General features: G+C 37.4%; 1 protein-coding gene across 2 annotated transcripts; it reads left to right on the forward strand.

Moving 5' to 3' along the window:
• Window positions 1–126: 126 nt before the first annotated feature.
• FANCB (FA complementation group B) lies at window positions 127–13,550 on the forward strand. 2 transcript variants are annotated; one of them, XM_064708776.1, is made up of 10 exons: window positions 127–358; window positions 911–1,634; window positions 1,725–1,947; window positions 2,964–3,116; window positions 3,638–3,730; window positions 7,018–7,146; window positions 8,014–8,180; window positions 10,241–10,695; window positions 11,497–11,734; window positions 12,881–13,550. In XM_064708776.1, exons 2-10 carry the CDS (start codon window positions 1,015–1,017, stop codon window positions 13,299–13,301), a joined length of 2,499 nt encoding a protein of 832 aa, XP_064564846.1. In that variant the 5' UTR covers window positions 127–358; window positions 911–1,014; the 3' UTR covers window positions 13,302–13,550. The 2 variants fall into 2 exon arrangements, with proteins under 2 accessions (XP_064564846.1, XP_064564755.1); XM_064708685.1 differs by having other exon boundaries at window positions 911–1,947; window positions 12,881–13,547.
• Window positions 13,551–14,079: the final 529 nt, after the last annotated feature.

The following is a 14,079-nucleotide window of genomic DNA, read 5'->3' on the forward strand; positions in this document are numbered from 1 at the left end:
GGGGATGGAGCGGCGCCCGGGGGGCGGGGCCTCAGGGAGAGCCGTGCCCTGCAGGCCCCGCCCCCAGCCATGGCTCCGCCCCCGGCCGCGCTCCCGTCATGCTCCCCGCGGCGGGAGCTTCGGAGTGGCCCCGCCGGCCGGGAACCGCGGCCCCGGTGGGAGCGGCACGGCTCTGCTGGGAACGGCACGGCCTCAAGGGGCCCCGGTCAGAGCGGCCCCGCCGGCCGGGAACTGCGGCACGGCCCCGCCGGCGCGGAGCCGCGGTCGCTGCCCCTGTCTGTACCCGTTCTCTGTGCGGGAATGAGCGGTATCGCGGCCTGAGCGGTCGCTGCGGGTCCTGCAGCTTGAGTGGAGCTCGGTGAGACGGCTGCGGTTCCCTCGGGGTGCCCGGGGCCTTCTCGGGGCGAGGAGGGAGGGAGGGAGGCTGTTTGGCCGCAAAATGTCTGGATGATTCTTCAGAGAACTTTCTCCTTCGAGGCCTTATAATTTTACCAAAAAATAAATTATAGCTATTAACAAGCACTATGCCTGAGAGAAGGTTCTTTAATTTCAGAACTCAAAGCACAGTTGCTTTCTCGTCTGCTCAGTATATTTGTGGCTTCTTCAATACAATCACATGAATTGTCAGGGTGTGGCTTGGTTTCTGTCAATTTATATTACACAGTGCAGCTGTTGATTACCGCAGATTTCATACTCGGGTAAAGAAACATTTCTGAAATATTTCTGTTAGTTAAATCTCTCAGTACAAAATTATTTAACTTCATTATTAATCTGTGAGATTAAAGCACATACTGGCTTCATTCTCAAATTTTTCTGTGTTTTTGCTTTGCAACACATAGTTATTCTTAAGGCTCAGTTCAGCTCATTCCAAAACAATTTAATGGGTTTTTTTCTTATTTGTTTTTTGTAGGTGGAAAATGTCCAGAAAGTTAAAATTTTCACACAGAAATAAGCCTGATGGAAATAGGGACACATAATTTTCTTGTAGAGGGATATACATCAAGATAAATCAACATGCTTCTGGGTGAGCAAGATCAATTCTTGTCCTACAATGGTGAAGTCCTTGTATTTCAGTTGTCAAAACCAAAGCATGCAGAGGAAGCAGATGATAAAACAATGAATTTAAGTGTCAGAAGGATGGTGTTCAACAGAGACACTAAGCTGTTTGTTCAGACGTCTTCTGGAGCATTCAGCGTGGAAGCCAGTCACTCAAAAATTGAAATGCTTTCTTGTAGCTGCACAACAGATTCCAGAACAGGGATTATTCTTCCCTGCGTTTTGATGAAGAAGAAAAAACGGAACAGTATCAAATACTTTTTATTGTTGCTTCACAGTTCTAACCAATTTGAGCCATCCTTTTATTTTAAATTGGACTATGAGCTGAAAGAAGACATCAGGTTGTTTGCTGGCCCATCACTGCTGTGGAGACATGACAACAAGCTGTTCTACATCTCTTCCAACACCTGTGTGGTTCAAAGTGCCCCGGTTCATCTTTCTTGTGTGGTGTGGACAGGTGAAATTGTGGGTGAAGGCACTGTTGTCTTAGGGATAAGAACTGCTTGCCTGCCAGAGACTGAAGACCCAGATGGGTTTTCTGTTTCAGACAGAGCCATCTGGGGCAGTGAGTTCTTTGGGTATGCCATTCAATCTCAGAAGTTTCTGAGTGGCACGTGCTTCATGCCTCATGCCTACAGCAGAGTGGTGTCTTCTGTCCACGTCTGCAGGAGTGAGAGACTGAGGAAACAGCTCCGAATATCACTTGTTGCCATAACCCACAAGAACCAGCTCGTTTGGTTCCAAAATGGTGCCCCTAAAGGTGTTTGTGACCTTCCTTACGAAAAGCCACGTTCAGTAACACCAGCTCTAACCAGCAGCAGAGATTTGCTGTTTGCTGTGTCTTTTGCCTCTGGAAATAGCTGTGCTGTACAGAGGAGAGACAGCTTACAGGTACCGTTGGCTTTAAACAGCTCCATTTTACTGCAGTCTTTTTTGTATATATTGTCTTATTGAAAGTCCTGCAACTAAAAACCTGCATGTTCAAGTTCTTTAGATTTCTTGTTTGTTTATTATTGGTGCTGCTGGCAAAATAACCTGTCTAAAGTATGACATTGTTAAAAAAAAATAACCTGTCTAAAGTATGACATTGTTTTGCTTCCATTGCTTGCTTATATATCTGATAATGAAGCTTGCATTTTCTCATTTAGTAATATATTTATGAATCTGACCAGAGCTTCTGTTGCTAATGGAAAACTGCAGTAATGTGAAAACTTGAAGTTGATAGGCAGTTGTGAGTGTGCCTGGATCATTTGTCTTAGAAGTAACCTCATATCTTTGACAAGTACAAACTGCTCATTGGAACAGCAAAGCTTTTTGAGGCCTAATTCCTAATAACAAAATGTTGTTTCTAGAAAACGTTGTTTTAGGAAAATGACAGGAAAAGGCCTTGCTATTGTTTCTTAAAATAAGGGGACAAATTTCTGCCACTGTTTTTTACTAGTCTGACAGCAAGACTTTTATAAGTCAGGAAATAAAAATTTGTACCATTTATTTGCTGGCACTATTATAAGAATTTCTCTTTCACTTTCCAACATAGTCTGTTGTGAAACAAAGATATTTCTCAATATCAAAGGTACAATGCCTTTAACTGATCTTCAGGTATTACTACTTCTAAGTAAATGTTACAACATTCAGCTGTTCAGCTGTTTGAATACACAGAAAAGTTGTCATCTTCTCTGCAGCCTGTAATCTGGAAAGTGATCTTTAAAGAGAAATGGCTAATTTTTCTCAGAGTTACATAGGCTCTAAATGATGGGATGAGAGTGAGAGCTTGAAACTTCTAAATATTATTTTATTTCACACCACTGAATAGGCTCTCTCTCAATGGAAAGCAAGCTTCACCAAAATGCGATCTCAAATACAAGATTTATACTAATAAATGTGTTTTAAAACCTCTTCTACTGTAGGTGGCTTCCAAATGGCAAAAAGTGAAGTGTGTTCTGGTGGATGATTTTATTGGCTCTGGAAGTGAGCAGCTGTTACTGCTTTTTAAGGATGACTCCAATACTGACGTGTTAAGTACATTCAAAATAACAGATCTTGGGGAGGTCAACTATGCAGTAAGTTGAGCTTGCCTTTTCTCAGCTACTCAGTCTGTGCTTACTAAATTAAAAAAATCTCAACAAATCATTAAAGTATTGATGCAAAGTGAAATTGGATGTGTGCTGTGACATGCCCTGAAGTTTGAATACAATATTCCCTGCTGTAATCTTGAATTATCTGAAGATGTTATTTTGCTTCTCTGATTGTATCAACATTCTGTTGGGAAATTAATGCAGCTGAAAATGCTTTACATACATAATAGTTTTGCCAAAATGGTTACCTTTTGGCTAAGAACCCTTAATTTAATTAAAGCCATAGTGCTTGTTAATTATCTTCTCATAATTGGGTCTTTCCATTACATACTATCAAATTCTAATTGCTTTCAGAAAATAGAATTTTGCTTTTAAAAGATATAGTGTGATTCTCCTGGCTTGCTGTATTTTCTCCCAGATTTTTATAATGCTGTGTAATAGCCTGTACCTTACTTTCAGCTTTTTAATTCATTCAGGGTTTTGATTTTGTTTTTTCCCTCTTTCAGAGTGGTGTCAGTTATAAACATGATGTTCCTGCTGCAGAAGGATTGCAAGAGAATGGTTTGCTTACTGTCCGAGCCCTTGAAACAAGATTACAGGTTTGTACTCAACAGTTCTGCCTCCATGTTTTCTGTAAATTACTGTTCTGTATCATTGCATTATCTAGAGGGTGAGGCTAATGATACTGTTATTATTGAAGAAGTGGTTCAGGGAAAAGGTCAACATGGTTAAGTATTTATTCTTGAATCAGTACTAATCTGTGTTTCTGGTCTCTCAGTTGTTATGAGTGCATTTAGGTAATTGTAGTGGTCGAACTTAATTTTAATTAAAAGTTTGAGATAGTGCTGAAGCTGTCTTATCAGAGCTCCTTAGCAGTCATTTTACTCATGTTGAAATACCAGCTTTAAAAAATTGGAAGGTTTGCTTCTTTTGCTCCCCATTACATACAGAACTTTCAGGTCCCATAGTGGCAGGTTCCCAGTGAGAGCGTTTGCACAATTGGTGACAGTGGTTATTTCACCACCTCTCATGTTCCTGGTCCTGTTACTAGTGGTTTTATAAGGATAGTTTTGAAGTGTACTATAGATAAAGCTAAAATGTATCCTTCTTTTAACTAGAATAATTTATTAAACAAACTGGGGGAAACTTGGGAGTTTCCCACCCAACATACTTGAGGTCCCTTCCAATCCTACTTTTTTACAGCTTGCATATTAGAGGCCTATTGGCTTTAACAGAAGTGCAGGGGTCCTTCCAAATGCATCATTTTCTGTTTCTGCATTTTTTTTCTTTTTTGGCAGTCATATTTTAAAACTGACTTCAGTGCTGCATTCTTGCCCTACTCATTCATTACATTACTTTCCTCTTCTGCAAAGCAGAAAGTAGTTTCTGTTTCTTATTGGCTGCTCCTTCCATGAATCTCATGACCTTGTCCACCCTGCCATTGACAGCTGTATGTTCTATGTTCCATAACTTTGTTCTTTCAATACTCCAACTGGCTCCAGCTGTACAGCTCTGTGAATCTGTGTCAGGATGAAATGAATTATCTGGTTTGCACTTGCGACTGGTTCTGCTGGAAACAAGCCACTGGTTGGATATTTTATCTATTGTGTGCTGGTATAGTTCTTACAGACACAAATCATTTCCAAGACCTAACATTTCTGTGCTTTTAGGTCTTTTTGATCTCTAATTTTCAAAGCCATGTGCTAGCACAAGCATTGTAAGCAGTTGGAAATTTACTGTGTTTTATTGCTGTAAATTTTTGAAGTTGTCAAGCTTATGAATTTGGAAATAGGTGCAGATATTTCTTTTTAACCTCACTGTTGCTAACTTGTTGAAATCCCTATTGTTCTGTATTATGTTTGCTGAACAGTGAAGTACTCTTGCTGTTTTTTATAATCTGACATATAATTGAATTTCAAGGATGCTTGTTTTGAAGCAGTACTGCATGGGTTCTGCTTAGCTTGGGAATTTTCAAAGGTTATTTAGGCTTGAAGTGATACCTCTTGATATTTATCATCAAAATTCAGGTGTTCTAGAAATTTGCAATCAAATCGAGTTTTCACAGTCTTCATGGAATCTTGTGTTTTAGAGCAAGATAAAATAGCAGATGCAGCCCTTTTGCATCCTTGTTGCTTAACCCTTGTTTTACATCTGCACAGCTGTTTTCTTAACCACGTGAGAACTTTGGCAGGAATAAATTATAGTCCACTGGATAAGTAAGTTGTATTGAAGTTATACCTAGTAATATATATAACTGCATTTTGCAGGCAGTGAAGTTTAAAAGTAGATCAGCTTGAGCAATTTTGAATTGTTCTACGTTTATTTTGTATCCACTATTCTGAGCCTGAATCCAGCCTTTTCTCCTTTGATTTTTTTTTTACTTGTGTTTTGTTATCTTCTGAAGAAGACATTCTTTGGCAGAGTACTGCAGTTCCATTGCAACAGCTGAGGTTACAGGGTTTCTCGTGGTTTTAGTTGATTGTTTTGGCAGAAATAAAGAAGGGTCTTTATGTCCACTGGTCTGTTCTTCCCCTCCATTACTTGGCAGTTTTGTAAGGACTATAAATTCTGGATTTACTCACAGCTCTATTGTCTTTGGCTCTGGACTGCCTTGTTTTTATGTTCTTGTTTATTTTCTCTTCTAAGGTGATCTACTTTTATTTTCTTGGTTTCACAGCACAAAACTTGTAACTCCTGCTGGTGCTTATAGTGCAGTGCATCTTGGCATGCAGCAGGAAGGATATGCCTGTCACTTGTGACAGAGGGGGACACAACTCAGTCCTGGGTTTGTTATGTGGTGGAATTCAGGTCTTTTTCTTGTGCTCTAGGAGGAAAAAGGGCTTGCAAAAGCCAGATTGGTTAGCGAGGATACAACAGTGAAGGTTTGGCCATTTTGACTGCTTCCACATCTGTGCTTCCCCATTTGCTTTCTGGTTCTCAATTGTTTATTCAGGAATTGGCTCCAATGAGAGTGAATGATGGTTTAGTGTTCTGATGACCTAAATTAGGGAAGTATCATCTTTATTTTCATCTCTTGAGTCAAGTCTGGCCCTGGATTATTGCTTGGAATCTGGTGCTTAGATTCACACTTAGATAGGTGACAATTTTTTTGCACAAGTTTTCATGAGTGCTGTTGGTCTAAATGTCCTTTGCCAGTGCAGCTTGAGCAGAGGACATCACTTTACTTATAAGATCTGCTTTTTTATTTGCGCTTATAATGGATTTATATGTGTTATGTGTTTGGGGGGGCGTTTCTGAGGGGATGAGTGAAGAGGGAAGTCTGCTTCCCAGAGTTGAGTTCTCTCCTTGACAGCATTAGACTTCTCAGGAGGTTCCTTTGCAGATAATAGCTTTTGAGGAGCTTTCTTAAAACCTGAGAAGCTGTCATGATGTTCTTTCTTTATTGCTTGATTTGTGGGTTTTTTCAGTTGGTTTGCCTTGGTTGGTTTTTGGGGGGATTTTTTCATTGTGTTTTATTTAACAGAGACACAGCCAACTGTGTCTGCTTGTATATCTGTCAATTCTTCAAAATATTTACTTGACCAATAATCAATATAAATCTTGAGAAGGAGATGAAACTGCTCTCCAGGAAAAAGTGAAGCAGGATTAATAATGAAAGATATCACTCAGAAATATATCTATAGAAATATATCTGAATATCTATGTAATTTGATTAAGTTTACCTTAATATTTATCTTTAACTCTAGGTTTAATATTGAAAGAACAAGATTCTGAGATTCATATTTTAACAACAGAGTAGCATGACTTGAACATTTTTTAGAAATGCTGTTTGTGATTCTTGCATAAGAATGGAAAGGTCAAAAGATATTTTGACAGCTTTAATATCTTTTCTTATATGCAGTAGTCTAATGATTATCTTTTACAGGCTGGTTGGACTTCTGTTCGAGAGCTGCAGCAGCATTTAGCACTCCAGAAGAGGGTTATTCTTGAGTCTTGCAGAGCATTAATAGATCTTGTTGAAGAAAGACCCCATATTCTACCAAACTCAAAAGAGGTAAAATGTGGGAGATGGGCCAGATCAGTTCTGAATTCTGCCAAGCCATTTGTAAAGGGTGCTGCTATCAACCACTTATCCCTTTTGCCTGTAGGGGTTGCCACTATCAAAACTCATTAATCTGCTATTTAAGTCTGGTTCATTTTCTTAACTTGCCAATATATGTAGTTAGGAATAAATTTTGTTGTTTCTACTTGAAATTGATGTGCACAATATCTCCTGACAACTGAGTGGTATGGAGGAGTAACCTCTTACGGAGTTAGTGACAAACAGGAGGGGAGTGTACAGTTCTAATTGCCACAGTTGCCTAGATATTGAATATCTGTCTGAAATCTCACATGTTAAAAAAGGGAGCTGTCATAGAACTATGTGAGCAAAATTGATTTTATAATGGGGGCAGAGTGAACTGTGGGCTGAGAAGGTGATGGAGGTTGGAAAAATCTTATGTTAATATGTTGCTCAAAAGAAACCTCAATTGAAATGAAGTAATGAAGTTGATCTCTTTCAGTTACTGTTGTGACATCTTTCAGGTTTTCTGGGTTTGCACAGAGTATTGCGCAATTAAATGCAATAATATAAATTCTAGCACCTTATATCTTTGGACAATTAATTGTATGACAGGTTAAGATTTTGACATATGATGTTTACAAGGAGAGAATAAGTTGTACTTTACATGATGATATAATGTGTTTTAAGAAAATTCCATTCTATTTATTGTAGAAAATAAACTAGTTTATATATTTCTTTCATTTTTTGTATCTTAAAAACTCTTCCAGCAGTCACTTGTGATAAAACACAAAGTAATGCAGTATAAAAATACCCAAAATCTCTGCCTAATTTATCTGAAACCCCACATTTTTCTGTAAGGAAGGCCTTGTCTCTCTCTGGGATGATGAAGAAAATCCTCCTGATTCTCTTAGTAAAGAGACACCATGGACATCTGAAGTCCCAGAACACTTCACAGAGGAATTGTGGCAGCGTGTTGTGGGAGACAGCCTGGTAGTTGGAGTAAAACTAACTGAATCATTTTATTTGTGAGTATATACACTTATCCCATCATTTCACTGGTAGTTTTATAGAAAATGAATATGTTGGTTAAGCTCTGCAGTAAATTTGAACTTTCTAATTTTGAACATGTGCAAATAAAGTGTTTCAAATGTGTCTTTGTCAGTATTTTTGCTACTGGTCGCTTGCGCTCTAGCACTATGCAGAAAAATACATTATACAGCCAGAAATCAGTTGTGTGAGTATAATTGCAACATTACTGGAAATTTTTTACAAAAGAGTCTTCTTTGACAAAAATTATGGCTCTTTGTAGTCCATGTTGACATAGCAATGCTGACATCAGTATGTGCTGTAAATAAAGGTCTGTCTTAGCTTAACTTGGTTCCTGATGCTTTACTGTTCGCTACTTGCCATTCCTAATTGATTTGCTTCAAGAAGCACAAAAGAAAATATATTAAATTCTCTTACCAACTAATTAGTACTTAGCTTTTGAATTGAACTCTTCTAGTCAAGTACCTAATCAAAATGCTTGCACAGCTTGTATTTTGTGTAATTTATGTGGAACAATCAGCCATACAATACTTAAACCTTCAAAATAATTTGGTTGGGTTTTTTAATTATCTTTAAAATTATTTGTTTATTCTATTTATTTTAATTACTCAGTTCTAGTTGTAAATACTACTTGTGTCATTTTTCCTTACAGAGAGGGAACTAAGTTGAAACAGTGTGAAAAAAGAGGATTACATAAAATATAAAATTACAACGTGAATTGTGTAATGTAAACTTTGGTGGAGTCAGTTCTCTTTTGACCCATGTTGCCACAGGCAGTGTAGCTGAGGCTGTGTTGGGCTGAGCTCAAAGGCTGCTGATGCCACTGAAAATCATTCAGGTGGCTTTGAGGGAGCTGACCTGTTGGGCCCTCTGGCCATTCTGCTGGAGCTGTGGCTGGATTCTTCATCAGCTGCCAGGTTGCTGTAACTTTACAAGAAAGTTAACCTCATCCTCTTGACAGCCTCTCTTAAGAGCCACTGAGGCAAAGATTGTTTTTTGCCTTTTTGGTGTTTTTTCTTTTAGCTTTGACGATGCCTTTGCTTTTTTTTTTTTTTTAAGTGAAATGCTTTATTCCTTTATAACTTCAGAAATCTTCGGCAGCAGTCTAGCCCTCTCCCCCATTTTTACAGTTGAAAAAAGATCTGTGGAGAAGCCATTTGTCCAAGATTACCTGACAGGCCAGCAGCAGAACCTGGGTCTTCTGAGCTCCATTCAGGTTGTGTACAACAACCTGTGTTTGTGGGGAAAAGGACTTGCTTTATCTTCAGCCCCAACGCTGTAATTCTTTATTGATTATTTTTGTGCTTCCTACTAATGCAAGATTGCAGTGATACCATAGATTGATTTATGAGGTGGTGATACTTCTCTGTAAAGAAAATTAGACATTCATAAGACTTTCAAATGTCACTGACATCTTGAGATTGAATTGATTGACAGAATAATATATTCATTGAGAGGGGATCTGGAACAGTAATATTAGGATTTCATTGAAAGAGCCCTGTGTTGAATAAATAAAGTGCTTCATACATTTCAGGAAATTGCTGCATGTTCAAGGTAATAGTATCTTAAGCCTTTTATTTTACTCTACATTCAATTTTTTTTGAATATCTATAAAAATGTAGAGTGTCAGAAGAGCTTCTAGTCCTCAAAAGGGCGGAATTGATATTTTCTGCAGTTTTTTCTTAAAAAGAAAGTCAAATCTTTAAAAAAAAATCCATAAATGTCATAGAGTATCTTTATAGGTTATGTAGACTTTTCAGCTTTTTCTGACTGAATTAAACATTCAAATTCTTTTGGTTGAAATGAGGTGTCTGACTTCTAGAAGCTCTTCAAAAACTCAGTCCACATTTTGAAAAATCTTTATACTTTGTTGATATGAAACAGTCATGTGAAGGACTTAGCCTCTTTGCAAAGTCTATGACTTAATCTGGAATGGTATTGGAATTTATGTCTGTATTAAGTCTGCAGAGTTGTGGTTATTTGTCAGAAGGCAAAAATGTGAACTGGGAGTGCAGTCATATTGTATGGATTTTCACAGGTCACTGAGTGATGTCAGTTTATCTCTAGTGATGGATCAAGACTTCTCTTCGATTTCTCCAATTATCAAGTGTCAAAGTAAAATCATTAAGCTGAACAAAGCCTTCTCAGCATTGGCAGTCTCCCCAGGTCAAATTGAACCTCCTCCAAAAAAGATGAAATTGGACTTGCATAGCAAGAATGATCTGAGAAAAGAATTTCCTAAGAGATCTTCAAGGATTCAGCTGGATGGAGCAAGGACAGTCACTGCTGTCACCAGCCTTTCACCACTACTGGCATTTCATCGTGTGTGCTGTGTGGTTCTTCTGCATGCCAGGAAGCAAAACCATCAGAATGATGATTTACAGCAGAGCAAAAAGATTACTGTACTCTGTGGGAAAATTTTGTTAAGTCTGGAAGATATTTCAAATGGCAGATATTCAATAAAAATGCTCAGGGATAATAGTTACTGTACAGGTAAATGGATTTATATACTTGGGATTTACAAATATATATATTTAATTCTTCTGTATATTCTAGGTGGTGCCCAGCTAAGTTTCTCTCTGAACACAAGCTGCACACAGACTTTTTGGGAATTAAAGCTGGGTGAAATAGGAGATGGAACATTTTTCAAATTGGAAAAAATGTTTAGTGAGTTGCTGTAAGGTTTTGCTAGCATTGGTGATGAAGGGTATCTGGAAAGGATAATTTTGAAGATAAGTTTGAGTACAGAATGCTGAAACCTATGTTTTTTCTATAAATAAGATACTGTAATTAGATACAGAAGTTTTTTTTCTGACATGCTACTACCTCTTAAATAATACCAAAGTAATTGAAGCTCTTCCTCATCTACGCATATATTAGGGTAATTTATTTTCATTTCTTTCAATATTCCTGATTGAATTGATTTTGAACTGGGCTTTTGCTCAGGTAATGAAATATCTTTTTTATTGTTTGCAATGAATTTTAATTTTTCTTCCTTTAATGCTGTGTCACTTTACTATCACAGGCTATTAATAGTCTTCTTTTGGCAAGGTGATGTTTATCTTAAGAGCTTTCATTATACTGGTGGTGCTCCATTAATCAACTGTTTTGCTTGACAGAAGTAGGGATAAGAATTTAGGTGAGGAGAAAATTCCCAAAGAATGCCTAAAGTCAGGTGCAAATCCTTCACAAAAAAACCTGGGAATATGAACCAAAAATCAAAGTTCATTTAATGCGTGCAGCATGATCAAAATATTTAGTTCAAATACCTTTTTCTGCTGTATTTTCTTGCAGGTTCCATGGAAGATATACTTGCTGTCCTTGCAGTGTCTGTCAGATTCTCCTTTCAGATTGTGTCTTGTGACTGCACACTGACTCCAGTCAGTTCATGGTTACTGGGAGAAATGGAGTGCACACCATTTAAGGAATGCCAGGACAACATATTCTGTCATAAAGCAGGAAATGTCCATGGTACAATTTTTAATTGGGCCCTGAATAATCCATTTGAAGGAGTTCTAACAATATTTTGCAGGTAAAATCACTTGAAGAGCATAGCTTATATTCATCTTCCAGACACCCTTTTTTATCTTTGTGCTGTTTCTTACTGGTACCATAAACAGCAGCCAAAATCATATCCAGTAGGCTGCCAATATGATGATATGGTAACAGTCACCAATAACAGACCTGTTTTCAGATCAGAACTATGGCAGAACCTGAACTGACTTGTTTCATTTTGTTATGCTGGAACACTGAATTACAAATAAATCTAGTCTCCATTAATACCTGCTTGGTACTATTCCTTCTCCTCATTTTGCTGCATCATAATTTTATATTCTTTTTTTTCTTACATTATTCTTACTATAATGTGTAATTTTAAATTTTTTTCTCAAAATGTGTTAATTAAAAAAAACCCTTCAATATTAAATATTTATATATTAATATTAAAACAGAAAACAACCAAACCACAAACCTCAAGTTAAATTAAGTTTAAATTTATTGCTAGGTCATTTTTTAGTTTAGTATTGCAATATAAGTGTATTCTCATTTTGTACATGTTTCTGCTATAGTCATTTCCTATGTACCATGATTATGAATAGGAAATAATCTGAAGAGTCTGACTGGTGTTCTTTCTTGTGCAGATTCTTGGACAGATATTTCCTGAGCCAGGTTAGGCAAGTTAGTAATGCTGCCACAATTTATGACTTAGCTGATTAAGGCTTATAACATAAACAGTACTTCTGGGATATTTGTCAGTACTTCTGGGATATTTGTCAGTACTTCTGACAAATGTTGCTGTTTTGAAGAGTTCAAGCTCTAAAATAAAAAAGAAAAGGTGTAACTGGTAACAGTGTGTTTTGTAATGGGGTTCAGTCTTTTCCTCAAATTAGGAGTTGATCTCCTCTGTGAAATGTTTAAGCAATCAGTAAAATTTTAACTCTTAAGACTTTGCTTCCTTTTGAAAGGTGATTTTACTTGCTATTCACTTTGACTGTTCACCATTCACTTTTGATCCCATTTTGTTAATTACTGAGCCCCATGTTTATGGGCTGTGATTGCATTTTCTGTATCTTTTATTCCTGTATTTGGATTGATCTTTTACCTGCCTAGGATGTTTCTGTGATAGGTGGAAACTACAGAGTATACTTTTTTTTGACACCATCATAATTTTGTTTTACAGAAATCTGACTGTCTTGTTCCAGTGCCTTCACAGCCTCACTAGAGTTCTCCCTCCAAGCTGCAGTGTAAAACTCCTGAGATCTGGAAGCAAAGCAGTACTTACTGAACAGTTAGCACTGGCTCTGGAAAAGGAAGTGCTCACCTTGAAGAATTCTCTTTTCTTAAAAGAAACTAAAGCTGGAAACAGTTTGACATGGGGGGATGAGTCTGGCAAGAAAAACAATAATGCTCCTCTGGCTTCTTTACTGGACACTGAGGAAGGAGTCCAGCAATTCAGAAAGAAGCTTCAGAAGGAGAGGGAAGAGAGTGTGCAAAGTATGAACCAAACACTGAATGGTGCCCTGTACCAGAAAACTGCTTTGAAAATAGCAGAAGCTCAGCTCAGTTCAGATATGATTGTGTGGAGACTGGCCAAGTCCTAGAAACTATTGACTAAATTTATTTTGACAAAAAATTTATTGAAGTTATACCATTAAATAATATTTATATTTTCATGGGTACTTATACTGCTTTGTATTCTATAGCATTTCTGTGTTGTTTCTACAGATAAATACTGGTATTTTAATTGATGACTATTGGAAGAATGTAATAATAAGATTGAGTCATTGTTTTGTTAAAGATTTTGAAAGTATATTTTTAAGATATTTTCTAATAATTCCTACTCCAAAGTCATAATTCTTGAACTATAAAGCAACTATTTTAGAAAAAAAAAAAGAATGTGTGTGTTCTCTTTAAAATAGTTCAACAGAACTTGAAAGATGACTGTTTATGCATGTCAAATGTAAGCCCATTTTAGAAATCTTAAAGCAGGTATAGAAAGGATTTAAGTTATACAACCAAATGTAATTCATAATTTGAGTATTGAGTTTATGGTCAAATTCAAAGAAGAGCTTTTATCTTCACATGTCAAACCTTTTAAATAACTTTTAGTGGGACCACTTGAGGAGCAAAACTCTGTACCTTTGAGCCTTATGTTCTGGAGTCCAGCCTCAGATTTATGGAGTATTTATTGGAGGTGGGGAACCAGATCAGACCTCTTAACCAAATTTCAAGAATCATGAAGATTCATTACATGATAAAGCTGCTTCAGGTTTGAGAGGTCCATTCCCACACACTTTAGTGGTAGGCCTTGTCTCACTGGTAAATCCTGGCCTTCCTTGGATGTTAACCCAGCTTCAGAGTCAGGAGATTGGCTTGCTC

This window comes from Zonotrichia leucophrys, chromosome 1, assembly GCF_028769735.1.
Source record: "Zonotrichia leucophrys gambelii isolate GWCS_2022_RI chromosome 1, RI_Zleu_2.0, whole genome shotgun sequence".
Classification (NCBI taxonomy): domain Eukaryota; kingdom Metazoa; phylum Chordata; class Aves; order Passeriformes; family Passerellidae; genus Zonotrichia; species Zonotrichia leucophrys.